We start from the raw sequence: 23,606 nt of genomic DNA, 5'->3' as shown, positions 1-23,606 counted from the left end.
AGGAAAATATATATTGCTATGATCAATTCGATCGCTTGTATACATACGAGGTAATTAAGACTTGCTATGAACACCAGATTTTATTCTAGACCGGGTGCAATCTACTTATCTTGGTTTTACTTTTAATCTAAATATTTTATTATGAATCCAGTGATAATCTCCTCAATATTTGAGTTTATTACTAAGTTTTACATTATAACCGTTGTATGCATGCATGTAATGCATTGTATGAACTTGTTTGTGCATATGAAGGAATTAGAAACAATTATAAAACAAAAATGCTACTCTTATCCGATTTTGTATATAATATTTGTACCACATTTTTAATAAAGGCGGCACTTATTTGTGTTGACGGGTGGTACCTAAAGATTGTGCAAATGAACCTAGTATACAAAATATGGTAAGTTTTGGCATTAGCAATTCTAAAATATCTCAAAAGGAAAAGGATAATAGTAATTTGTGGCCCTATTTACCTAGTATACAAAATATGGTAAGTTTTGGCATTAGTCATTCTAAAATATTTCAAAAACGAAAGGGATAATAGTAATTTGTGGCCCCCTAATAGGAAATGTACTTGTTCCCCTACTTATGATTTAACACATCTTCCCACTATACAAGCATTATAATTGGAAGCGCTCATTCTCTTTGTCACTATCTATTAAAGATCATCTTTGCAAAAAATCATTTAATCTAGAGATAGTTTAACCATTCATAAATATCAAACAAATGAGAGGTCTAGTGGTATTCCCCTTCACTTGTAAGTGAGATATCTTAGTTTCGATTCTCGCCAAAGACGAATTTGAACCACATTATTGCTAGCCCATTAATTGTGAGGCTAAGTTCACTCCTCCCCCTTAGTGTAAATAATGTCGTTTGTTAAAAAATAAAATGGACGGTGCATAAGATTCATTTTCAACACGCCCCCTCACGTGGGACAAATTTTAAATCAAACACGTGAACAACACAAATGGGGTGATGTGGACGCGTGTGGCCATTAGGGTTCACAAGCGGACAACCTGCTCTTATACCATAAAGAAAGTTGAAGTTTCACCATAAAACCAGTTAACAATATAAAAAAATAGTCAACTTACTTATAAAGCACATACATGGTTCTTACTCTCATCAATATGAAATTTATTCTCAGTATATACATAACTATTAAATTCGATCGCTGTGTGTGCGTGCGCGCGTGTGTGTGTGTGTGTGTGTGTGTGAAGACTTGCTATAAACACCATATTTTACTCTATACAGGGTGTAATCTCTCTTTCAAGTTTTGCTATAAACACCATCTTCTATATTTGAGTTTTATTACTAAATGTCACAATATAAGAGCATTTTCAAAAAATTCATACATAGTTGATAGGCCAGACTGTTCTGGCTACTTCAAGGTCCGTTTGTATGTAAAATGTTTGTGTGAAATGAAAAATGGTAAGGCTGCTTTCAAATTCTTTATAATATTGTCACGCTCCAATCCCGTAGGAAAGGTCGAGTATATATGCTATCGTAAACTATGTATCCATTAGCGACTATCACCAAAGTATCAAGGTATGGTGAATCAAATGGCTAGACTTAAAATTCGACAAAAGTGGAAGAAGTACTGATGGATTCAAAGTGGATAGGCGCAATGGAGGTGGAGATGGAGGTACTCCGAAAGAATGGTACATGAGAATAGTTTCACTGCAACCTATAGGAAGAAGTCGGTTGGGTGCAATTGGGTGTATATTGTAAAGCACAAAGCCGAAAGAACCAGTGATCGGTAAAAAGCTCGACTGATTGCAAACGTGTATACTTAGACCTTTGGAGTTGGCTATGATCAGACATTTGTTCCAGTTACTAAATCTAGTACCTTAATTTTAGAAATTTCATTCTTATTGATGCAATGCGACAAAGAAAATTAATCAGCATTGATTTTAAAGAACAATTTTTTTTTTTTTTTTTAAATGAGAAAACTTCAAAATTTATCGATTGTTTTATTTATTTTTTGAACAAACAATATTATATACACTATGGAGTGAGAGAGTGGGCTGAGCCTCACAATAAATTAGCAATAATGTGGTTCAACTTAGCTTTTGGAGAGAATCGAATCTAAGACCTTTGACTTATAAATGAAGATGAATACTAATAGACCGTAGTAGTATATATGCCGAGTCTGAGGTGTGTCCACATGGTTAACATGCCAGGTCTTTTTAGTGAAAACGTTTAAGTCGTGATCTAGAAATACCTAATATTCATTAAGTTGTGACAGTAACCCTAAAAAGGCTAGAAAAAAAGCCCTACAAAAAACTCCGACACAGTTATATACATGCGTAAATGATCATTTTTATGAAATTAAGTACTATGGTCTAGTAGTATTCTTTTTCACTTATGAGTGAGAGGTCTTAGGTTCAATTATCGCCAAAGACAAATTTGAACCACATTATTGATAGCTCATTGTGAGGCTAAGCCTATACCCCTCTCCTTGTGTATATAATATTGTTTGTTTAAAATATTAAGGGTATTACACTTAAATATTCCTCATACGGACTTAAAACTACTACAATAAATTTTTTTGCGGTATGAAATCTTTACAATTTTGAATCTAATTTACTCAATCCTTTGATCGATCACATATGGTTGTAAACTACCAGACTGTAGCGAGTATTTCAAAATGAGTAATGTCAAGGATACAACATTTATCTGTACGACATTGTACCATCTTTTCTAATAGATGTATAACCTACCAATATAAGTAGATCTCATCTTTGTTAAAGAGGTGGTACAGTATGTAAATGTTTTTTTCCTAACATTTTTTAGTGCAAAAGCGAAGATCATAATAGAGATTCGCACTATGCGACGGTAGCTAGTATATGTTTTTAATCTCTCCCAATTGATCTGGAAACAGTACAATTTTTGGAACCTCTCAGATAATATGATAGTAATAACTACTTTGTATACTACACATCTTCACTCTCTAATTTGATAACTCTGACAACTATCGTGCATTGAATTAAAACTCTAAATTAAAGTCTCCTGGCCATGATAACATTTTATTTTTCACATCAAATTACACAAGATACGCAACACGCATAAAAACATCAGGCCATACCCTACAGCCGCGTACAGCCTCATTCAGTTCACTCTTCGTCGTCACTGGAAGACTTGGAGTCGGTTTCCCCACAAGACTTGTCTCGTTTCTCCGTCTTCGGACCTTTGCAGACGTACTTAGTGTTGCCAAATCCAAAGATACCTACCTTGTCGGATTTGTTACCCGTAATAGTATTCCCAACAATCCTGAAGGCGTTGCAGCTTTTGCCTTTCTTTGTCTTGCTACCACTCTGCTTTTTAGTACTCTTGGGCAGCTCGGCAGTTCTGGTGCAACATTTGGCGCTCGTCGAGGAGGACGTCGGGCTTTTGCTGTAATGGTGGTTGATGCGCAATTTAGCATCCTCAGAAGGTTGCTTGTGAGGATGATGATGACTACTTGTTGGCTTCAGAATTAGGCAGCCGGCACCAGTGGCCATATTTTTACCTTGGTTCATCGTCTTGGGTAACTTCATAGTCGTTTATATTATGTAGGAAAAAGCAATCCAAATTGTGAATTGGAAAAAAGCAATCCAAAGTGCCAATTGGAAAAAGCATTCCAAAGTGCAAATTGGAAAAAGCAATACAAAGTGAGAATTTCGGAATTTTTCTTTCTGTTTTTCTTGTTTGTGGTTCCTGGAAGGCTTCCAAGTCTAGGTCTTTCAGAGGCTTCTAAGTCTAGGTCTTTCAGTAATATATCCTCTGGGTCTAGGCTAATCAGTTTTCAATACAGAGACTAGCCCAACTCATTTATTAGTTCATGCAAAGTTTCATCTCTCATCACTTGATCCATTCTCAACACTCTCTCTAAAAGAAGTCAAGTGCACGGGACCAGATGCACATGGGCAGGGAGGAGGGAAGTTTCGAATCATCCACGGAAGAAGTTAAAACTAGGGTTTGGCACAGTGCTTTGAGGCCCTTGTCACACATGCAACTAATGAATTTGTGGGAAAATTTGCTCTGAAGTTATGAAATAGTTGAGGTTTTACTATTCTTTTAGCATTTTAGTTTAAAAATGTCATTGGTAATTTAGAGCGTCCAGATCTAGATACTAAAACGACAAAGCAAAATGTGTGATTAAAAAACACAGAAGAAATGAAAAATATAAAGAAATTAAGTTGGAGAGTACGTAGAAAAAGAGTACCTTCGAGCCAGGTATCCATTGTTGGTACACAACAGTATATCATGGTACGTAAATCCTTTATATATTATTACGTAATTGTAGTGTGAAAGCGTTCGAAGATTACAGAAGACAGAAAATTCAAGCTATCACAAATAATAGATGCAATGATTTACCATATAATGGTTTAGGGTTTGCACATGTCTAATTTGGAGACTATGAAGAAATTCTAATAACAAATACAAAAAGAGTGTTAAGTTCTCATAAATTCAAATCTAACATTCAGATGAGTCAAAAACAATATTCAAATTCTTCCTCACAAACAAATACAAAAAAGGCGGTTTTAGCATTTTTTTTTTTTTTTACTTCTCACAACCCATCTAGATTTATGACTATTAGATAGACAAATTCAATTCAAATCGAAAACAGTATATATGATTAGAAAGAATTGTCTTGAGAGACTAAAAAAGGTGCGTGATTACTATTTCTCGTACAAAAACAAAATCAAAAGATAGCTTGCGAGGAGGTTAATACTAACAAACAAAATGGACCACAGAGGAACCAAACCAAAAGTGCAGCTTATATGCAATAAACCAAAGATGACAAACAAAAGTGCAGCTTCTATATACCATAATTTCAGTTGGAGGCTTCCAAAAGTATAGCTGGTTGGGTTGCAAATTTAATTTGCCTTTACTTAAACATCATAATTACATAATTAACTTGTTACTCCTCTTATAAACAAGCCGAAAGTGGTGGATAATAATAAAACACATGATTAACTTGGCCCCTTAAAGATAGCTAGCCAGCTAGCTCAGTCATGTATACATCCCTGTCCAACAATTTGAGTTGAAGTTTCACCTTACAATTAATTGGTAAGGTCCAATAATTTCTTATTTTGAGATTTGTACTTTCAACACAACTTTCTCATGAGCCGTCTCAATACAAATTGAGACCTAAGGCCTAAAATGCATGAAGTCTTCTTAATTTAATAGATTAACAATTTTTTTTCTTTTATTATTTTTTAAACTATGAAAAGGAAGGCAATTCAATTTAAGGCAACTGCATGTTTTAGGTTGTCACTGACAATAAGAATAAGGTTTTGGATTTTTAGAATGGTCTGTAGTTACTATGCTAGTTCGCTTAAAAAAGAGTCAAAATGATTAACGGTATATTAATTATTGTCCTAATCATAGTACGATCGAGATTGTTCCACCGAAGTGTGAATTGGAAAAGCAATCCAAAGTGTTAATTTTCGAACTTTTTATTTCTGTTTTTCTTGTGTGTGGTTCCTGGAAGGAGTTTAGGTCGTTCGGTAAATATAACATGTAAGTCTACGCTATTTATCATAAAATTAATTGGTAAAATGCAAATACAAAGAAATTTTTTTTTTAAAGACCAAAAGCACAATGAAAGGCTTTTTAATTAAGGCTAGAGCGTGAAAAAGGAGATAAGAGTGTTAACAACATGTAAACAAAGCTAAGAAAGTATACCGAAAGGGAGATTCACTTTCTTCTTCCTGTCCTTCCTCTGGTTCTTAAAAGATTAAATGATAACAATTTTATTTTATTTTTTTGCTTTTAATTTTTACTTTTTATGCTTGAAATATTAGGAAGTATATGAAGAAATTGATAGATGATGCATGACCGGAGAGAGGGAAAGAATTAAGGAACAAATGAAAAATCTTATAAATGTAAAACTAACTTCAAATATACGAGCCGTTTGCGCCCGGGACAAGAGTTGGGAATGGCCTGCGCGCAGACAACAGTAGTACCGACTCTAGGAAGTTTGAATCGAATCTTCATGTTAGCTTTCCCAATTTATTCGAAGCGCTCGCTTCTAGGATTGATCTCCCCATTCGACCTGAGACGAAAAAGAAGTCATACAGTTATACAGAGAAAGGTTATTTCATGGAATGTATAACGGGCGGGGCACCCTATGAACGGGGAAGGCCGGCTTTCTAATAACCATTATCTTTTGCCTTTTTGAGTGCTTTAATACCAAGTTGAAAATCATAGTGCGTACAACATATGAACAAATGTACTAACCAAATTTCGAATGCTCCTTTATTAACTAAAGACAAGGAAACACACCAAAATTGCCAAAAAAACTAAATAACATGAGGAGATTACGTCTCGTTAAACTTACATGATGTGTTACAAAACATCTAATTTATAGGAGAACTAACATTAATTCTATTAGGTAAGAATCCAAATCGTTATCCTACAAGAAAACCCTAAAACACAATTACTAAAAGCCACTTACCAAATAATAAACCAAAAACTAACTTTTCCAACAGTTTTCGTCTTCATTCATTCTTCTTTATTTCTTCCATTCTCTTACATCACACTTCTTCACCCATTATTTAATACTTTACTCATATATGAAGCACCAAAAGTAAAAAGTAAAAATGAAAAAATGATTATCAAACGACACCATAATTTTTTATTTTTTATATTTAACTTGCATTTTTTTTGTGATTTTTCTTGTAAATACATTTCTTCTCTATATCTCTTGTCATCCTTCATTTGCTCTTCTTCATCCTCCATTCCCCTATGTATTGCCCCTCTATCATTACCACAAAAGGTTAAGAAAAGCAAAAACGAAATGATCCAAAAAGGATATTGACATTGACTTTAGTTTTTTAAAAAGAGAGATATCCATGTTATATTCCTCAATGACATTGACTAGGAACTTTTATTGAGTTAAGCATTGTTCCTTTTAAGGTAACCAATCAATGAAACTCAGGCTTCTGAATTGGTTTTGTTCCAGTTTGTAAGGATACAGCATTTTTGCTATGCAGGAGTTTGACCAGATTCCTTGTAGGAATTGTTTTGCAATGGTGTTTAAAGACTAAACGTTTCTTCGTTAGGATAGGATGGAATTTATGATTTTTTTTTCTTCTAACACACATTTGCTTTGGCCACTCAGTACTACGGTCCAAGGGTATTCTTCTATACTTGTAAATGAAATGCCATAGGTTTGAATCTCGTGGATGACGAATTTGATACCAAATTAGGTTGCCCATTGTGTGGCTTAGCCGAACTCCCCCTTCCCTTTAATGTAAAATATATTGTTGTACTAAAAAAACCACACATCTGCTTTGTGTAGAGTCCTGCTCTTTTAAAGTCTTCATTTATGTTATGTTATCAGATTTTTTCATTTTATTATAAAAGATTACAAATACACCTATAATTACGGATATAAATAGGATCTTGTTGTGACATAAATCCTAGCACATGTGTGATATTGTGTACATCATTAATAGATTGTATTTAGGATACTTGAAGATCTTGTTCCTTTATAATTGTATCACTTGCAAGGCAAATTATCCTATCATGTTTACTATCAATAAATGCACAAAACATCAAGAATAAGACATTTAATTCCTCAAGCCTTCTCCATCTCTCTCTGCCGCATCCTCTCTCTCCATTTGGTAAAAGGCCTCCTATATATGTAGACATCATTCCCGAGGTGATACTCAACTCCGATGACCCAGAGTGAGTTTCCATTCGAATCTATAAACGTTTCATGAGATTCTGGTTGAATCTCATTGGAATTTTGAACCCCTGTCTCAAAATCCGGCCTAGATAATCGTTGCTGACACCTCTGTGCATCCATGACACTACAAACCGCTGCCTAAAGTACTATCATATCTAAGTTCAACTTTGAGCTTTGTTTTACTGTACTGATTGCATTAGACAGGACATTTCCTTCATTGTTGATCGTTTGGCAAGATACAACACTACGCCTACATGCAGCCACTGAATTGGCATTAACAACATATTTTTATTACCCTAAAGGTTCTACGGATTTGAGCTTATTAATACATATCACGAGCGGATCCAAGTATCTAACCCTCTATTTTCTGAATGAGGCATGTCTTGTTTGTTATGCTCACAAAGGTTACTTATCAAACCCACACAAGGCACGTTTCCAAATGGTTATGTCTTTACCATTAGGGATACTGCAATCCATGAAATAGACCTTAGTTGTGAAATCTTCGAATTGTTCCATAGCTCACCACACCTCACTACGCCACACATAGGAAATATGGTTCAGAACTCTTCTTGAGCATATTTGAAGTACATGCAGTTTCTCATCCATCATTGTGTTTCACTAAAGATCTATGTCGCATGTATTGACTAGACCAAGACATGATACATCAAAAAAATCAACATCAAGCTTATTGCACTCTTTTCACATCAGCAAAGCATCAAAAGATTGAAGTCCAGAGCATGATAGGTTCAAGATTCCATTCTTTTGTGACTAACCAAAACTCTAAAATACAAGAGGAAAAAAAAAAAAAAAAAAAAAAGGCTTTGGCAATCAAGTCGTTGGACTGTGGTTTAGGTAGGCTCAAAATTGAAAATACTTTCACACCAAAAATAGCCCAAAATATTTCTACAAGACTGCCCATATTTGCATGTGTCACAGAAAGAATATGCGGGCTGAGTGTGGAAGAATCTTGGCATTTTTTTTGTTCTAGTGAAGAAAGAGATTGAGGATTCGAGATTAGAGAGAGGTAACATATAGCCGTGACATGTTAGTTTCTCTCTTCTTGCGGCCTTTACTTTGCTTCAGTATCGTTGTTGAATCTGACTGTTTGATTTGCTTGAACTTGTTCATCTTTGATTGTTGAATTTCTTTTGTACAGAGAAATATATTGATGTCCTTTACCACAATTGGAGCAGATTAAACGTGAGATTAGTCCCAGAGTTTAATTTTCAAATAACATGTTTTTGGACATTGGACTAAAATACTAACGAAATATATTTACTTGTCTTCTAATTAAATACATTTGAAAATGCAACAGCAACATCAGAGAAAAAAATTAACTTGATTTCCTCTTGATCCTGAAATTATTGATAAAAATGGAGGATACAAATCAAAGGGAGCGACCAGAGTTTGGAGATTTAGCTGAGGACAAGACTTTTGCCAAGAATGATGTCATCTGTTGAGAAATCAGCTGCTTTCCTGAATGTTCCTCTCCCAAAGTCTAGGTTGTACGAGTCCGCAAGACCTTCCACCAGGTCATATTCGGGTTTCCATCCGAGTACACTCTTTGCTTTGTCGATCGATGCAAAGAAATGCTGCATCAAATGAAAAAACACAATCGAAGTTGGTTAATCAGGTTCCGGCTTCATGAAAGTAAAAGCATAAGTTTTCTTTAGCTTCTCGTTGAATTCTTAAAACGTCTCTAAGACCATATTTACCTGGTCACGGAATGGAAAGGCCTTCTTCTTGCCAAAATCGAACTCTTTAGGGTTGTAATGAATGATCTCAGGCTCAGGAAAACCAGCAGCCTTACAAAAGTGAAAACATATGATAAACTCTAGTTTGAGAAGATTATGAATATTTGTCTATCTAGGAACTTCTCAGCAAGCAATTACCTTTGCGCATGCTTTTGCTAGTCCATCAAAGGTGACATATTTGTCTCCCGAGATGTTGAATACTTGTTTGCTGGCCTTCTCGTTACCAAGAACCTTAATGAAGGCTGTCGCTAAGTCCTGCAAAACGAATTCACATAGAAAATTGCCCTTATATACTGCAATATAGAAATCTAAAGAAGTACATTATGACTGACACTTCACTAACCTTGACATGACCAAGCTGTGTAATTTGTATCCCTGAGTTCGGAACTGGGATTGGGCGGCCAGCTTTCAACCGGTGGAAGAACCACTCTTCAACAGGGTTATAGTTCAATGGTCCATAGATGTAGACTGGCCTTATTGAAGTCCAGTTAACACCCTTTGATTTGAGCAAGCTCTCTGTCTCGAGCTTTCCCTTGTGCCTGCTCTTTGGATCAACTGCATCGATCTACCACCAGGATTCATCAAGTTTAGAATTATTGAAAGACAAGTAGAATGAAATAGAAATGATAAAAAAGGTAATATAGAGGAAAAACAAGTTAAGCTCGAATTTCCACAATGCCATGACAAGAGTGATTTGAATCACAGTACAAGAGTAGGACCAAAAGAATGAAAAGTAAGCCATTTGTAACATCAAACATACCTCAAAGTGAGGTAGCTGATCAGATTTGAGATAGACACCGGCTGAAGAGCAGTATATGTACCTGAGAATTCAGCGGAATTCTTAGACCTTCCAAAAATTTCCACTATATAATGTGGAAAATTGGAAATAAGTGCAATTTTAAATAATTTTTGCATAAAACATTAGGTCTACCATGTTAGTGTTCGATTAAGTCTTAGAATGTTTTCAAACGAACTATAAGCATTGGCTTGCACCATACAAGTTGATCATTCCAGGTCATGATTGATTCTTTGCTTCCATTTTTACTCACAATCACATCTCTACTACGGTATTCCCATTGGTCTTTTGTACACCTGAATAACGTCAGCTGCTTTTCCTCATTTACAACATATTTAACAAAAACCAGGTTTATTATAGCCTGGGATAATAAAATGGCAAGCTGCAGTCAACGGTACTTGATTTTATGACATAAAGACGAATTTTAAAATCTGCCATATTCTAAAGTATTTAGATCAGATATCTTATGATAGTATTGTTTTGTTTACTTCTACTTCGAAGACTCCTAATCTCAAACCATATCCAGGAGAAAATGACCTGATAGGCTGATAAAGGTGAAATAATGTCAGCTGCTTTACTAAGAAGATAAGCAAATTCATCAGTAGGCTGTTCTTACTGTTCTAACTTCGGTAGTCCCTCAATTATCGGCACAACTTCTTCTGCCTCTCGTCCTGAAAATTTCCAAGTACGGATTATGAAGCAGAACTGTAAGCTAACTTTATTCTAGTGCGGCAAATTCAAATTGCATAGGCTAAATGTGAAGACTATGCGCACCATTTATATCGTAAACAACATCATAGCCTTCAGCTGAAAGACTGGATTTCACAAAGTCATAGTCCTTTCTGTCCCCTTTCAAGTGCAAAATCTAGCAAAACACGATCACTAGAAAATGAAAATCTGAGAAAGCATTAGAAGTAAATAATGGACCTTCAAAGCCTTAGCAACACTATTATATACCTTTGAAGCGAAATCTGTGTAATCCGCATCAGATTCTCCTGGCAACTGCTGAGTAATGGGTGCTTTTCCTCTGGTAAACAGAGTCACCTGCCAAAGTAAACTCAATGTCATAACTTATCAATGTATCAAAAGAAAAAGTGTGACTGTTACATTGCAACGTAACATTACTAATTCACACGTTCTTACTAATTCCATGATGAGACTCCTAATTCCACGTGGTGGTGTGACAGTTACACTAAACTCATAATGATCAAAGCAAAATCATAGTATGAAAATGATGAGAAAATCGAGATTTTCGAAATTTAGAAAGAGAAAAAGGATACCTGATGACCGTTTTTAACAAGGAGTCTTGACAAGAAGACGCCGATGAATCGGGTTCCTCCCATTATAAGAATCTTCTTTGCACTCGATGCTGAAACTTGCAATGCCCCTCCTCTTGGCTGCGATGCCCTTCTTTTACACTGCAACAATTAACACATGGGGTTCTAACTTCTAAGTTGAAAACAACGAAATGCAAGTAAAAACATAAACTTTCCGGCAAATGGGTCGAAATGATTCAACAAAAAGGAAACTTAGATTCTACCCATCAAAGAAAAGCATCATAAGAATGCATATTTGAGAGAGAGAGGACCTGGAGTTGGAAGTGGAGGAGTTTGGTGCCATTGAAGTCAGAGAGAGAGGAAGGAGGGAGGAGAGAGAAAGATGGGTTTCTCTGCTGCGGTTGCACAGCCACCAACCTCGCCATTTCTCTTTTATATTCTACAAGTCTGTATCCAATCTTCTTCTTCTTCTTCTTCCTCTCTCTCTCTCTCTCTCTCTCTCTCTCTCTCTCTGAGTGTTGGGTTTTCTGAAATTCTTGAAGTATTTCATGCCGCCGTCGTCTTCTTCCACTTTCTCTTGGCGTTCTCTCAGTCACAGGATAAGAGGGTATGACCCACCACCCCTCCTTTTCGGTTTGCCTATATCCATACTCCAGTCACTCCTCGGCCTCTCATTCCACCACTCTCAACCTCCCCAACACGACGCCGTAAAGGTCAAAACTTTCGCGCCTTAAGGCGCCAAATGCCCATTTCTGAGTTGGGTTTGGGCTTTTGAGTTGGGTCAGGTTTTGGGTTTTGGGCTTTTTTGTGCTCTGCAAAAACTCCAAAATCCGAATGCTTAGAAGACGAAGGATTCGAAGAAGAAAAGCTTCTAAATTTCGATTTTGCTTTCGTGGATTTGGAATTTTTTCTAAGTATTTTTTTTTTTTGCACAAAGAGATGTTGCAGTGCATATTTCTGCTATCGGATTCTGGGTAAGTCACCAAATCATTGAAATTTTTTTCCCATTTGATCTGAATATTTAATTGACGAATTTTAGTAGGTAAGAGCAAATTTCAATTTTTTGTTGCTAAATTATGGGATTTTTCAGTGAGGTAATGCTGGAGAAACAGCTTACTGGGCAGCGTGTGGACCGTTCGATATGCACATGGTTCTGGGAGCATACAATTTCTCAAGGTGATTCTCCCAAGGTAGCTAATGAATTTTTTTATTTTTTTGCCAAATTGTAAATTTTTAGGCATGGGCGTAGTCACGTTGGCTAGAAAGGACCGGATATACTCTCTATGCACCCCGAATTTGAATCTCCCTACCGTAGGTTAGATAAGTTTAAAGTAGGATATCGTCCGAATAAAAAGAATTTGTATCCGTTACCTTTATCTGATTTTCATGAATCTTTCAAATTGGGTTTATTATCTTGTATGTTGTTGTTCCTTTTCAGTTTTTAGTTGTGTATGTATATAACTTATGGTTCCCTCCCTTTTCACTTTATTTATGCATACAGTCAAGTTGATATGTAGTTGGTTGTGTGCTTGCCATTCCATTTCTTACACCCTATGTGTGATTTTGTTATTAGCTGCAACCGGTAATTGCTTCGCCAACGCACTATCTTTTCCAAATTCTTCGCAAGGGGATAACGTTTTTAGCTTGTACCCAAGTTGAAATGCCGCCTTTGATGGGCATCGAGGTGAATATCATAGCTGAATGTGTGTTAGATTTTATGATTTGATTGTGTATGCGTTGAACAAGGTTGAACTTTAACGTTTGACTTGTAGTTTCTGTGCAGGGTAGCTGATGTCCTGACAGATTATCTTGGCAGCTTGAATGAAGACTTGATTAAAGATAACTTTGTCATTGTATATGAGGTAATTGTCTTGGTTATACTTTTGCTGCTTATTGTGATTTGATAAGCGAATGTTTTGCTATCATCTAGTGTCTTAATTATCGTTTCTTCTAGAATGCGTGTCTGTTGTGAGGACTATCGTTTGCCTTCGTATCTGTGATTGTTTTGTAAACCACTTGTAACGTAGAACTAAAATCTCAAGAACAACATGGACAAGTTCAAATTTTACCTTCGTGACTGTAATCGATTAGTGACTTGGACCTGGCTGCTAATTAGTCATCATCTAGTGTTTTCTTTGCTTCGATTGAACTTTATAAAATCTTTACTGCTGTTTGCAGCTTCTGGATGAGATGATTGACAATGGCTTCCCTCTCACTGCAGAGCCGAATATTCTGAGAGAGATGATTGCTCCACCAAATATGGTAGACAAGGTGTTGAGTGTAGTCACTGGCAACAGTTCCAATATGATCGACACACTTCCGGGTTCAACGTCATCTTGCATTCCATGGAGAACAACAGACCCAAAATATGCAAACAATGAAGTTTATGTTGATCTTGTTGAAGAAATGGATGCAATTATAAACAGGTCTATCTTTTATTCTTTTCTTCAAGATTAAAAGTTCTGATTCGTAGAATTTGATTCAAATCTCACTTAACGTTATACAAGTCAATTGGTGTTTACCTTTAACCGCTCTAAAATTTATAAGACGTTATCAGTTATGGATGGTGATGATTACTCTACAAAATTTGCAGATTTTGTAGTTATAATTGGATGAGTTATATCTCAATGTTTTGTACTTAAAAATTTCTGGTTGCTGCTCAGGGATGGGGTCCTGGTGAAATGTGAGATATATGGTGAAGTTCAAGTAAACTCCCATCTCTCTGGTGTCCCTGATTTGACTATTTCATTTGCAAACCCTGCTATTCTTGATGATGTAAGATTTCATCCATGTGTTCGATTTCGCTCATGGGAAGCCCATCAAGTTCTGTCGTTCGTGCCCCCTGACGGACAGTTTAAGTTGATGAGTTACAGGTCAGTGGTGTAAATGGGACACTAAGTTCTTAAATTGGGGGAAATTCAAAGCTTACTTATGTGCAGTATTTTGGTATCTCCGTCCTTGTTTTATTTTCTAAATAATTGTATGCTTCTTTTATGCAGGGTTAGAAAGTTGAAGAGCTCTCCAATCTATGTAAAGCCCCAGCTAACCTCAGATGCCGGGACATGTCGTGTTAGTGTGTTGGTTGGAATACGAAATGATCCTGGAAAGACAATTGATTCAATAACTGTACAATTTCAACTTCCTCCCTGCATTTTATCAGCTCATCTGAATTCGAATTATGGAACCGTGAACATTCTTGCTAACAAGGTACGAACATAGGATTTCCATATCACTCGTACCCTTGGCATGATGACTAGCTTTGAATTTCCATTATCAATTGTGATACGTACTTAGATGAAATGGTAGTTCAGGTATTTTTTTCCCAATTATTCTTCACTGTTCTGGTTGTAATTTCTGCAGTTTTTAAAGGATGAGAATGCGTAGTTCTCCTGGTCGGATTTTGGGTTTAATATAACTAACTCTTCTTGTTTTTGTTAGACATGTTCATGGACGATAGGGAAGATTCCTAATGACAGAGCCCCTGCAATGTCTGGGACATTAGTGCTTGAAACAGGATTAGAGCACCTTCACGTTTTTCCGACATTTCAAGTGGGTTTTAGGATCATGGGTGTTGCTCTCTCTGGCTTGCAAATAGATAAACTGGATTTGAAGAATCTACCAAAACCACCTTATAAGGGTTTTCGAGCTCTCACTCGAGCAGGGGAATTTGAAGTCAGGTCATAATGCACCGATATGAATCCCTATTTGTGAAAATTACTCAGAATGTGATTAGTTATGTGCTGCAGTTTGTAATTTGTAAATTTGTTTTTGTAACATAGCATCTCGGTCCTGAGAGTGCCTTCGATTTAGCTGAAATGGATTTGTAACGGTTTTTCTGTTACTGAAGAAATGAAAATTACAGTGTTTTACAGAACTAGACTGCAATTGGCATTTGAAGCAAAGAAATAGGAACCTTGGATGACAAAATTTTGTACAATCTTACGGTACCTAAACAGCAAGCTTGTTCACTCTGAAGGACTCCATAACCCGGCGAAGATCACTCTCTTCTTCCACAAACACATTTTCCGGTGTCTGTAATCTCAACTCGTATAACTGGTTGTTTTCGACTCCTAGAACCGAAAGGTACCGCCTGTCCCATTCCAAACGAACTAATCGATCCTTCGGCATAACAGCCAGCTCGTTGTTGTTTGCATATGATTTTATGTTCACCTAGAAAACTCATGTCAAAACACACTTTCTTAATGGTAATAAGGCTTCTAAAAATGCATGGAACTGACCTCAATTTGATAATAAAGCTTCCCATCATCAGCAACTCTTGAAGAAGTGGAAAGGATTTTCGATTCACGCCTCACGCCAAGTCTGGTAGACATGAACTCCGTCAGGTACTGCTTAAGCACTTTCTTTCCGGCTAGTTGAGGCGGGCCAAGATCTCTGATGCTCTTGTAGTTGGAAGATGATGGAGATGAAAACTCGACGGAGATATTTTCATCGAGAATGTAAGGGTCTCTGAAGAATATGTCTGCTCCGGCACCTTTCACTTGGATCCAGTTCTTAGGGTACTTGAACGAATATCCATCAAAAGTATCTATGTATTCTCTTAACCCTACAAGAGACTGCTGAGCAAATGCAGCACTCCGGAAACTGTCTCCGGCGAAGATGTAAGCTGACAAGATTAAGGCCATTGCATTCCTCCTAGGAACTGCAAAATCTTTAGTCTGATTATATATTAAAATATGTAGTAAGAACACAACCAATGTGGAAGTTTTTGCAAATTTCATGTCAAATTTACAAATGTGTGATTCCTAGCATACCTTTGAAGAAATCTCAACAGAACCCCTGTCTGATTCGCCTCGAAAGTGCTCGGAAATCGGTGTCTTCAGTCTGCCATCCATTTTACAAATTTCCTTAGCATTTGATGCTGCAACATGTAATGTTCCCTTTGGCTGTGAAACCTTTCTCCTGTACTGTAATTGATTAATGATGTACTGATGTTAAAAACAAAGGCACATCACTTAGTATCCAAGCTCAGAGAAGGAAACTATCAAAGCTAGTAGACTGTTTTACGAGACGATATTCTAAACTTCTTTAATTTACGGAAATAGGGACTCCAGTTTGGGTGCAAGGAGGAAGGCAAGGTATTCTAGCCAACTGGCCTAACTCACGACTGCAAGTGTTGGAGTTCCATTAAATTCACCTTCTACATATGGTATATCATCATGAATCTTAACGTTATGGAAATGACATATTAGTTCTACTTTGATGTTTTTTCGACAAGTGTTGAGTTCCATTAAATTCACCTTCTACATATGGTATATCATCATGAATCTTAACGTTATGGAAATGACATATTAGTTCTACTTTGATGTTTTTTCGACAAAGCGATATTCTAAACTACTCTAATTTAGAGGGAGGAGAACTTTAACTCGGGTGCAACGAGGCGGCACGCTCCTCTGGCCAACTGGCCTTATCTACATCTGCAATTCTACTCTATGTTCTAGGAAAATCAACAGAAGCTAGTAGAGGTATAATGAAAGTCAGTTCCATTGAGGTTCCCAACATTGTGAAACTTGGAACAAAAATTGCAGAAAGCAGAACCTGGAGTTGAGGAGTGTGAAGTCTGGTGCCATTGAAGTGAGAGAGAGAAGAGGGGAGAGGAGAGAGAGAAGGGTGTCTCTGCTGCAGCACCACCACCAACCTTGCCATGTTTCCGTATCCCCTATCCAGTATCTACTATCTTCCTCCTGCTTTCTTTTTCTTGGTTTTTGTTGGTTGTATCCACAGCCTATCTATCAATCAAGGGGAACACATGAATTTGAGGCCCTATAACCAAGACGGGCCAACAAAGGATGGACCATATCTCCAAGTCCATTTGACCCATAATCATGTTTTGGTAAGGAATATTATACCTCTATTTTTTTGGTCTATCGATTCTCTTTTACTTTATTCAATTTTAAGGCTAAAAGTATACATGAGTGTGAATATCATTTCTGTTTGGTAATCCTTCATCGAAATACGCCATTAGGGTTTTCCTTTCTTTGGTCGATTTTCACCTATTTGAAACTCGAGTTTAAAAAAACTTATGCATACCGGGTTTGAAATGTCAATAATTTTGAATAAAACTAGGCATGATATTATTGGTGTATAAGATTTGGGGTTGGCCAAAAGAAAATTTGCATATGAAAACATTGAAAATTAGTGGATAACAATCATTGGACACATCACAACTACCACAGGTTAGTCTAATAGTTGGGGACGAATTCCAAACCCGTATCCTACACGACATATCTTGGGTTCATTTCATTGATGCTAATGAATCACACAATGATAGTTAGGGGAATGCTGAAATGCCTTAGCGAGTCTTCCTAGTTCAAAAAAAAAGGACAACCGTAGTGAAACCAACTAACTAATTCTTTTTTTAAAAGACAAAAAGCAAAAAAATTATTGGACACATCACTAGCACTTATCCCTTCTTTATGTCCAAAGTCTCTGTACACTTGCAAAAATGTTATGACTTGAGAGCAGTACATCCACAAATCAAATCTTAAAATAAGAGTAGGATAAATTAGAACAAAAATCTTAACTAAGACATCCTCCAAATCTATATAATCCATTCAAATTAGCCACCTACACCACCAACTTAATTAAAGTTGCCGTGTAAGATGGAGAAGCCCGCGATTCTTTGACACTGTTGCAGAAAGTATCAACATCCACAATTTCTTCGTATTCTATTTTTATGAACTTATTTAAAATTATTTTGAAATAATTAAAAGTATTTTTTGATAGCTAAAAACATTTATGATTTTGACTTTTTGAAAAACGGGTTTAAATGCCTCTTATGAAAACAATCTCAAACAAGCCATAAATAAATAGTTTATTATTTTGCACTTAATTATGAAAATATCTTAGGCAGCTTAAGTAATTAAAGACCCGTTTAAGAATAAATCTCCCAAATTTCTTTGCCGGGCGAGCCCTTTTTTCCGTAGTCTCCAAGGCGCCACCGTTCATGCATGAAAAGCTATCTTCCCTGTTTACTTTCCTGAACCAACCTGCAATCCAGAAACACCATTTTCTTCTGCTCCAACCTCTCTCTCTCTCTCCTCCGCCGATGAACGTCTTCTCTCTCTGTAAGTTCGAAGAAAATCCCAACTCCGTAATCTGCATCTCAATCTTCAAAGGATCAGGATAGCTGTATATCTGTATGTGCATATAGATATAGCTCCAATGTTATGTTTTGTATCGTTTGAAGATTTGATTTTGCTGAGCATTCATCTGGCTTAAAATCTTTGATATGAATTCCCTGAGTCTTCTTTGTCACGCAGCAATGAAACCCACCTGTAGAATCCTCAATAGACGTCGAAACTCGGCGTTTTTTGGGTTTCCACGGCCTGCAAAATGGCTCCATGGTTTGACAAAGACTGGAAATTCGTCCAGTTTTTGTGTCAATTTTGAGCAAAACAGCCAATATCACGCCAACCCTTTTCGTATTTCGGGCTCTGGAGGCGTTTTCGATGATGCCCGGAAAGCCTCTAAGGTTCCCAGTTGGAGTTTTGGCCAATCTGGGGTTATATCTAGGTCTTCTAGGTCTTATAGTGCTGGCATTGGCACAACTAGTAGAGGTATTTCTGTTATTGCTAGTTTGGCATCCAGGTTTCGGAACCTTTCAACATCGATTGAGACCAGTGTGAATGACAACAACTTCGAGAGGATATATGTTCAGGGTGGTATAAATGTGAAGCCTTTGGTGGAGAGGATTGATAAGGATGAGAACATTGTGGGAGAGGAAGAATCGAGAATAGAAGTTGGTGATGAAAAGAAATCGGAAAGTTTGAATGAAGCTACGGTTGTGAGTCCAGAGAGAGAGTATTCGGATATTGAGAAGGAGGCGTGGAGGCTATTGAGGGATTCAATTGTGATGTATTGTGGGAATCCCGTGGGGACTGTGGCTGCAAATGAACCTGGTGACAAGCAACTGCTAAATTATGATCAGGTCTTTATCCGTGATTTTGTTCCTTCGGCGCTTGCTTTCTTGCTTAAGGGAGAAGGGGAGATTGTGAGGAACTTCCTTCTTCATACATTGCAATTGCAGGTAATGGTGTGCACTTATCTTGGTTCCTTTCTTTTCGAGCATTAATTGTTCCGCCTTTTCGTTTTTGAATACATGATATCAGGAATGGAAAGTTTGAAACCTCACTTTTTCTACAGTTTATCAATAAACAAGTTTTCAAATAATCAGAATTCCCTTTCTACGTCATTTAAACATTGCTGATTTTGGAGTTCCAGAATTGGCACGATTCCTTTTTCTTTCTTCCAAAGCAAAAATTCCATTGGTTTTGGCAAAGCTTGACTAAATTTTCATGTTGACCGCGTTTTTGTGTAATGTAGCTTGAACTGATGTAGGCTTCTGGAACTCCTGATCATATGTTTCTTCTGTTGTAGAGTTGGGAGAAAACTGTTGATTGCTACAGCCCAGGACAGGGATTGATGCCTGCAAGTTTTAAAGTTAGAACTGTACCTCTTGATGGAAATAAGATTGAAGAAGTCTTAGATCCAGATTTTGGTGAATCAGCTATTGGACGTGTTGCACCCGTAGATTCTGGTAAGTAGATTATAACACAGTCGGCTGTTGTTGTCATCCAGGTGTTATTGGAGGTTGATAGGCATTTAGTAACTTTTCTTAAAAGCAATTTTTTTTTTTTTTTTAAAATGATCTTCCTAAGTTATGGCATCTAATGGATAATGGTTTGTTGGTTGTGTAACTTCTCTGTCAGGATTATGGTGGATTATTCTGTTGAGGGCTTACGGAAAGATAACTGGTGACTATGGATTACAGGAGAGGGTGGATGTTCAAACAGGCTTGAAAATGATTCTGAACTTGTGCTTAACTGATGGTTTTGATATGTTTCCATCCCTTTTAGTCACCGATGGCTCCTGCATGATAGACCGCCGGATGGGTATCCATGGCCATCCCCTTGAGATCCAAGTGAGTTACGAGGCTACTTTGAATATTTCTTAAGGTTTTATTCATCACTTTATATCCTTTCTGTATTCTACAAAGAGGCTACTTTGTTTGTTTTATTACTGTAAGTGTAACCTTCTTGAACATGAATTTTGAAAACTGTTGAAACTAGACTTTTTAAGAATATTCGGCTGTGTCCTGATCGTGCCCTTTTGTATGATACACACCAGTTTTTATATGGTCGTTTTTATTCTTATTGTACCCTTGTGTTATGAATTTTAACGCTTCATTTCAAAGTTTGTTTATGTTACCTCATGTTTAGCTAATATCATTATGCTGAATATGATTTTTCAGGCCTTATTTTACTCAGCTCTTCGATGCTCGCGTGAGATGCTTGGTGTAAATGATGGATCCAAGAATTTGGTAAGGGCCATCAACAACAGACTCAGCGCTTTGTCATTCCACATCAGAGAATATTACTGGGTGGATATGAAAAAGATCAATGAGATATATCGGTATAAGACAGAAGAGTACTCTACGGAGGCCACCAACAAGTTCAATATCTACCCTGACCAAATTCCTCTATGGTTAATGGACTGGATTCCCGAAGAAGGCGGGTATTTTATTGGCAATCTACAACCAGCCCACATGGACTTCAGGTTTTTCACTCTTGGAAATCTTTGGTCCATTGTTTCTTCATTGGGTACTCCGAAGCAAAATGATGCTGTATTGAATTTGATTGAAGCCAAATGGGATGATCTTGTGGGGCATATGCCACTTAAGATATCCTACCCTGCCTTGGAGTTTGAAGAATGGCGTATAATCACTGGCAGCGACCCAAAGAATACGTGAGCTAGCCGCTCGTTTATATTTGCTGGTTGTCTTGTTCTAGCATCTAACTTGTTCATGATCAGTTGCTCACTGAAGTATGTTTGTCTTGACTCCTACAGCCCTTGGTCATATCATAATGGTGGATCCTGGCCGACGCTTCTGTGGCAGGTGAGCGTTGCTTCAGTAACACTAAATATTTTGTGTATGCTCAAGAAATTATGACATTTTATGGAATTATTTGTCATGATACTACCATCGGCCTCCTCTGTTATTAGGTCGGAAGCTGTTGCAGTTTATGTTGAGTGTTTTGATCTTGGTTTTCCGTCGAAAATGTTTTTTCTATCCTATTTCAGTTCACATTGGCATGCATCAAGATGGGCAGAATCGAACTAGCTCAGAAAGCAGCTGCATTGGCTGAGAAGAGGCTTCGATCTGACCGCTGGCCCGAGTACTATGATACAAGAACAGGGAAGTTTATTGGAAAGCAATCGCGGCTTCACCAAACATGGACCATTGCCGGGTTCCTTACAACTAAAATGCTGTTGGAGAATCCAGAGAAGGCAGCCTTGCTATTCTGGGACGAGGATTACGAGCTTCTTGAGATCTGTGTTTGCGTACTTAGCAAGAGTGGCCGGAAAAAATGCTCCAGAGGTGCCGCTAAGTCTCAGATTCTTGTATAACGAGTCCCATTCTTTCAAGGGCAACAAGTTTGGCCTTTGTACTGTACAGTAACACATTTAGGATAGGGTAAGGAAAAGTTGGATAGCGAAGAGTACTTCGATTCAACATGTATCATGAAGGGTTTTTGTTTTTTTTTTTTCTTTTTTTTTCCACATTATTTGTTTCGTCAACCGATTAATCGGTTAAGATGATCGGAACACATTTACAGTGAGAAATATGTACTTAATAACAATTACCACAGGTGTACTTGTATAACAGTTACACGACCGTGCATCTTAAGAACACCTTTTGGTTGCTTATTGTTGATATTTCTACCTGTATTTCTTTTCCATTTTAAGATGAATCCGTGCTTCACTTTTTTTTACACATTGTTTACGAAGTTCATTTCATAATGTATTTTAATAGTATGAACATCTATCTTTTAGGTTTTCTCTTAAAAATTTACGTCTATTAAAATCTCCAAATCTGAAACTGTATTCGTCAATTTTCTTCACTACAAATAATTATCTTAATGGTTTTGAATTTGTCTAATTTTTTATAAGAATGATCTATGAATGATGCTCTAAACGATAAACGTCTGAATCGTTAAAATACATTCGGATCTATAAATGGTTTTCTTTGATAATCTAATTATCATTCTTTCATAGGACTATACAATCTAATTAGGGATGAAGAGTGAACTAATTAAGATTACCACCAGCCCTAAAATGATATGTACAACAATTTTGTCCAGAACAATAACAAGTCCAACCCCACAGACGCTACCTCCCCCAGTCTAGACAAGCAGAACTTACGAATCACGGTCAGGGTGAGCGTGGTGCATCTCCTGTCGTCTCATATAGTCCTTAATAGTCAAGGCCGAGGCATGCCTCCTCCCGTCATCCAGCACTCGACGCCCGACTGTTGCTTCGATCCTTTGTCTTCTCTCCATATACGCGATCCCAGCACCCTGAGGTCCACCGTACTTCTGAAGTGGAGCCAACGAGATTGGCAGCTCGAAGTTGTGCAGCATATATGATTCTGTCCCTTTGTCCACAGGAGCACTTGTATCAACCAACTTCCCTGCACCGGCTGCTGCTTCCAATGCTGCCTCTGTTGCTTGCATACCAAGCTCTCCTGTTACATTTGCCTTTTCCCCGTTGCTGCCTGTACCGGTAATTCCATCTGTTGCCTCAGCAGCTTCATCGCCTCCTCCAGGCCTTGCATCATAGTAATTTCTCGAGCGAGTCCATCTTCTCGAGAATGGATCATAACCAGCCTCCCCCGCTTTCAGATTCATATTTCTTGGTTTCAACCCCGAAGCATTTATAAAATTCTCGAACCTGTTCTTCCTGTTCATTTCAGCTAATCTAAAAGCCTTGCTATCTGTCCCCTGAGTTTGCCTGGATGCTTCTAATTCCTGGAGCCTTGTCTTGATCCTCTCAACTTCCTCATCGTTGCCTTTACTCTCTGCAGCATCCAACTGCCTCCTCAACCGTTCCTTCTCAACTGCAACGTTAACTGGCCTTGCTGACGCTTTTTTGTCCTGCAACATTTGCTTCACAGTGGCTGCTGAGTAAACAAATGTATTCGATTTCAGAAGGGTATCCTTCTTTTCTACCACCTCCTGTTTGCTTGGCATTTGGCCAGCACGCTTGACTTCCTTATGCCACTGTTCAAACTCCTTCTCTTG

The 23,606-nt window shown here is 37.4% G+C and overlaps 5 protein-coding genes across 9 annotated transcripts in view; 2 read left to right on the top strand and 3 right to left on the bottom strand.

The window, feature by feature from the left end:
- Positions 1–8,932: 8,932 nt before the first annotated feature.
- LOC137745190 (chloroplast stem-loop binding protein of 41 kDa b, chloroplastic) lies at positions 8,933–12,209 on the bottom strand. The gene is made up of 10 exons (XM_068485097.2): positions 11,817–12,209; positions 11,509–11,646; positions 11,186–11,272; positions 11,003–11,093; positions 10,845–10,899; positions 10,193–10,253; positions 9,776–9,997; positions 9,571–9,687; positions 9,394–9,483; positions 8,933–9,270 (listed from the first exon to the last, which is right to left on the bottom strand). The coding sequence occupies exons 1-10, from the start codon at positions 11,928–11,930 to the stop codon at positions 9,094–9,096; spliced, it is 1,152 nt and encodes a 383-aa protein (XP_068341198.2). The 5' UTR covers positions 11,931–12,209; the 3' UTR covers positions 8,933–9,093.
- Positions 12,210–12,330: 121 nt separating this feature from the next.
- LOC137745189 (AP-3 complex subunit mu-like) lies at positions 12,331–15,379 on the top strand. 2 transcript variants are annotated; one of them, XM_068485096.2, is made up of 8 exons: positions 12,331–12,479; positions 12,596–12,695; positions 13,079–13,189; positions 13,278–13,367; positions 13,684–13,931; positions 14,169–14,378; positions 14,505–14,712; positions 14,944–15,379. In XM_068485096.2, exons 1-8 carry the CDS (start codon positions 12,340–12,342, stop codon positions 15,187–15,189), a joined length of 1,353 nt encoding a protein of 450 aa, XP_068341197.2. In that variant the 5' UTR covers positions 12,331–12,339; the 3' UTR covers positions 15,190–15,379. The 2 variants fall into 2 exon arrangements, with proteins under 2 accessions (XP_068341197.2, XP_088537369.1); XM_088681243.1 differs by having other exon boundaries at positions 12,347–12,479; positions 12,596–12,681.
- LOC137745191 (psbP domain-containing protein 1, chloroplastic) lies at positions 15,322–17,256 on the bottom strand. Of its 2 annotated transcripts, none has more exons than XM_068485098.2 (4): positions 17,062–17,256; positions 16,278–16,430; positions 15,744–16,181; positions 15,322–15,675 (listed from the first exon to the last, which is right to left on the bottom strand). In XM_068485098.2, exons 1-4 carry the CDS (start codon positions 17,167–17,169, stop codon positions 15,454–15,456), a joined length of 921 nt encoding a protein of 306 aa, XP_068341199.2. In that variant the 5' UTR covers positions 17,170–17,256; the 3' UTR covers positions 15,322–15,453. The 2 variants fall into 2 exon arrangements, with proteins under 2 accessions (XP_068341199.2, XP_088537370.1); XM_088681244.1 differs by having other exon boundaries at positions 16,278–16,451; positions 17,062–17,241.
- Positions 17,257–18,407: 1,151 nt separating this feature from the next.
- On the top strand, positions 18,408–22,242 carry LOC137745443 (alkaline/neutral invertase A, mitochondrial-like). 3 transcript variants are annotated; one of them, XM_088681242.1, is made up of 7 exons: positions 18,408–18,590; positions 18,786–19,552; positions 19,903–20,062; positions 20,235–20,446; positions 20,777–21,270; positions 21,373–21,421; positions 21,529–21,668. In XM_088681242.1, exons 1-7 carry the CDS (start codon positions 18,470–18,472, stop codon positions 21,553–21,555), a joined length of 1,830 nt encoding a protein of 609 aa, XP_088537368.1. In that variant the 5' UTR covers positions 18,408–18,469; the 3' UTR covers positions 21,556–21,668. The 3 variants fall into 3 exon arrangements, with proteins under 3 accessions (XP_088537368.1, XP_088537366.1, XP_068341508.2); XM_088681240.1 differs by having other exon boundaries at positions 18,410–18,590; positions 21,607–22,242; XM_068485407.2 differs by lacking the exon at positions 18,408–18,590 and having other exon boundaries at positions 18,616–19,552; positions 21,607–22,242.
- A 361-nt stretch (positions 22,243–22,603) lies between these two features.
- Positions 22,604–23,606, bottom strand: part of LOC137744129 (protein RTF1 homolog) — a 7,563-nt gene continuing 6,560 nt past the window's right edge. The window contains exon 3 of the mRNA XM_088680872.1: positions 22,604–23,606. This exon is cut by the window's right edge and continues 425 nt beyond it. Coding sequence (XP_088536998.1) covers positions 22,725–23,606 — 882 coding nt within the window. The 3' untranslated portion in view covers positions 22,604–22,724.

The sequence above is a fragment of the Pyrus communis genome, chromosome 12 (genome assembly GCF_041283825.1).
Source record: "Pyrus communis isolate YQ-2024b chromosome 12, ASM4128382v1, whole genome shotgun sequence".
Classification (NCBI taxonomy): domain Eukaryota; kingdom Viridiplantae; phylum Streptophyta; class Magnoliopsida; order Rosales; family Rosaceae; genus Pyrus; species Pyrus communis.
The sequence above is the reverse complement of the archived record's forward strand: the minus strand, read 5'-3'. Positions and strand labels throughout refer to the sequence as shown.

What these genes read in the sequence shown, in the direction of transcription:
- LOC137745190 (XM_068485097.2), bottom strand. Translation starts at nt 11,930, where the DNA reads ATGGCGAGGTTGGTGGCTGTGCAACCGCAGCAGAGAAACCCATCTTTC. An exon ending in GGACTACCGAAGTTAGAACA is followed by an intron (nt 10,254 to 10,844) that starts GTAAGAACAGCC and finishes CTGAATTCTCAG; the next exon opens with GTACATATACTGCTCTTCAG. An exon ending in ATCAGCTACCTCACTTTGAG is followed by an intron (nt 9,998 to 10,192) that starts GTATGTTTGATG and finishes TCCTGGTGGTAG; the next exon opens with ATCGATGCAGTTGATCCAAA.
- LOC137745191 (XM_088681244.1), bottom strand. Translation starts at nt 17,169, where the DNA reads ATGGCAAGGTTGGTGGTGGTGCTGCAGCAGAGACACCCTTCTCTCTCT. An exon ending in TTCACACTCCTCAACTCCAG is followed by an intron (nt 16,452 to 17,061) that starts GTTCTGCTTTCT and finishes TTTTAACATCAG; the next exon opens with TACATCATTAATCAATTACA. An exon ending in CTGTTGAGATTTCTTCAAAG is followed by an intron (nt 16,182 to 16,277) that starts GTATGCTAGGAA and finishes ATATATAATCAG; the next exon opens with ACTAAAGATTTTGCAGTTCC.
- LOC137745443 (XM_088681240.1), top strand. Translation starts at nt 18,470, where the DNA reads ATGCATGAAAAGCTATCTTCCCTGTTTACTTTCCTGAACCAACCTGCA. An exon ending in TGTTGCACCCGTAGATTCTG is followed by an intron (nt 20,063 to 20,234) that starts GTAAGTAGATTA and finishes CTTCTCTGTCAG; the next exon opens with GATTATGGTGGATTATTCTG. An exon ending in GGCCGACGCTTCTGTGGCAG is followed by an intron (nt 21,422 to 21,606) that starts GTGAGCGTTGCT and finishes ATCCTATTTCAG; the next exon opens with TTCACATTGGCATGCATCAA.
- LOC137745189 (XM_068485096.2), top strand. Translation starts at nt 12,340, where the DNA reads ATGCTTAGAAGACGAAGGATTCGAAGAAGAAAAGCTTCTAAATTTCGA. An exon ending in CTCAAGGTGATTCTCCCAAG is followed by an intron (nt 12,696 to 13,078) that starts GTAGCTAATGAA and finishes TTTTGTTATTAG; the next exon opens with CTGCAACCGGTAATTGCTTC. An exon ending in TGAACATTCTTGCTAACAAG is followed by an intron (nt 14,713 to 14,943) that starts GTACGAACATAG and finishes TGTTTTTGTTAG; the next exon opens with ACATGTTCATGGACGATAGG.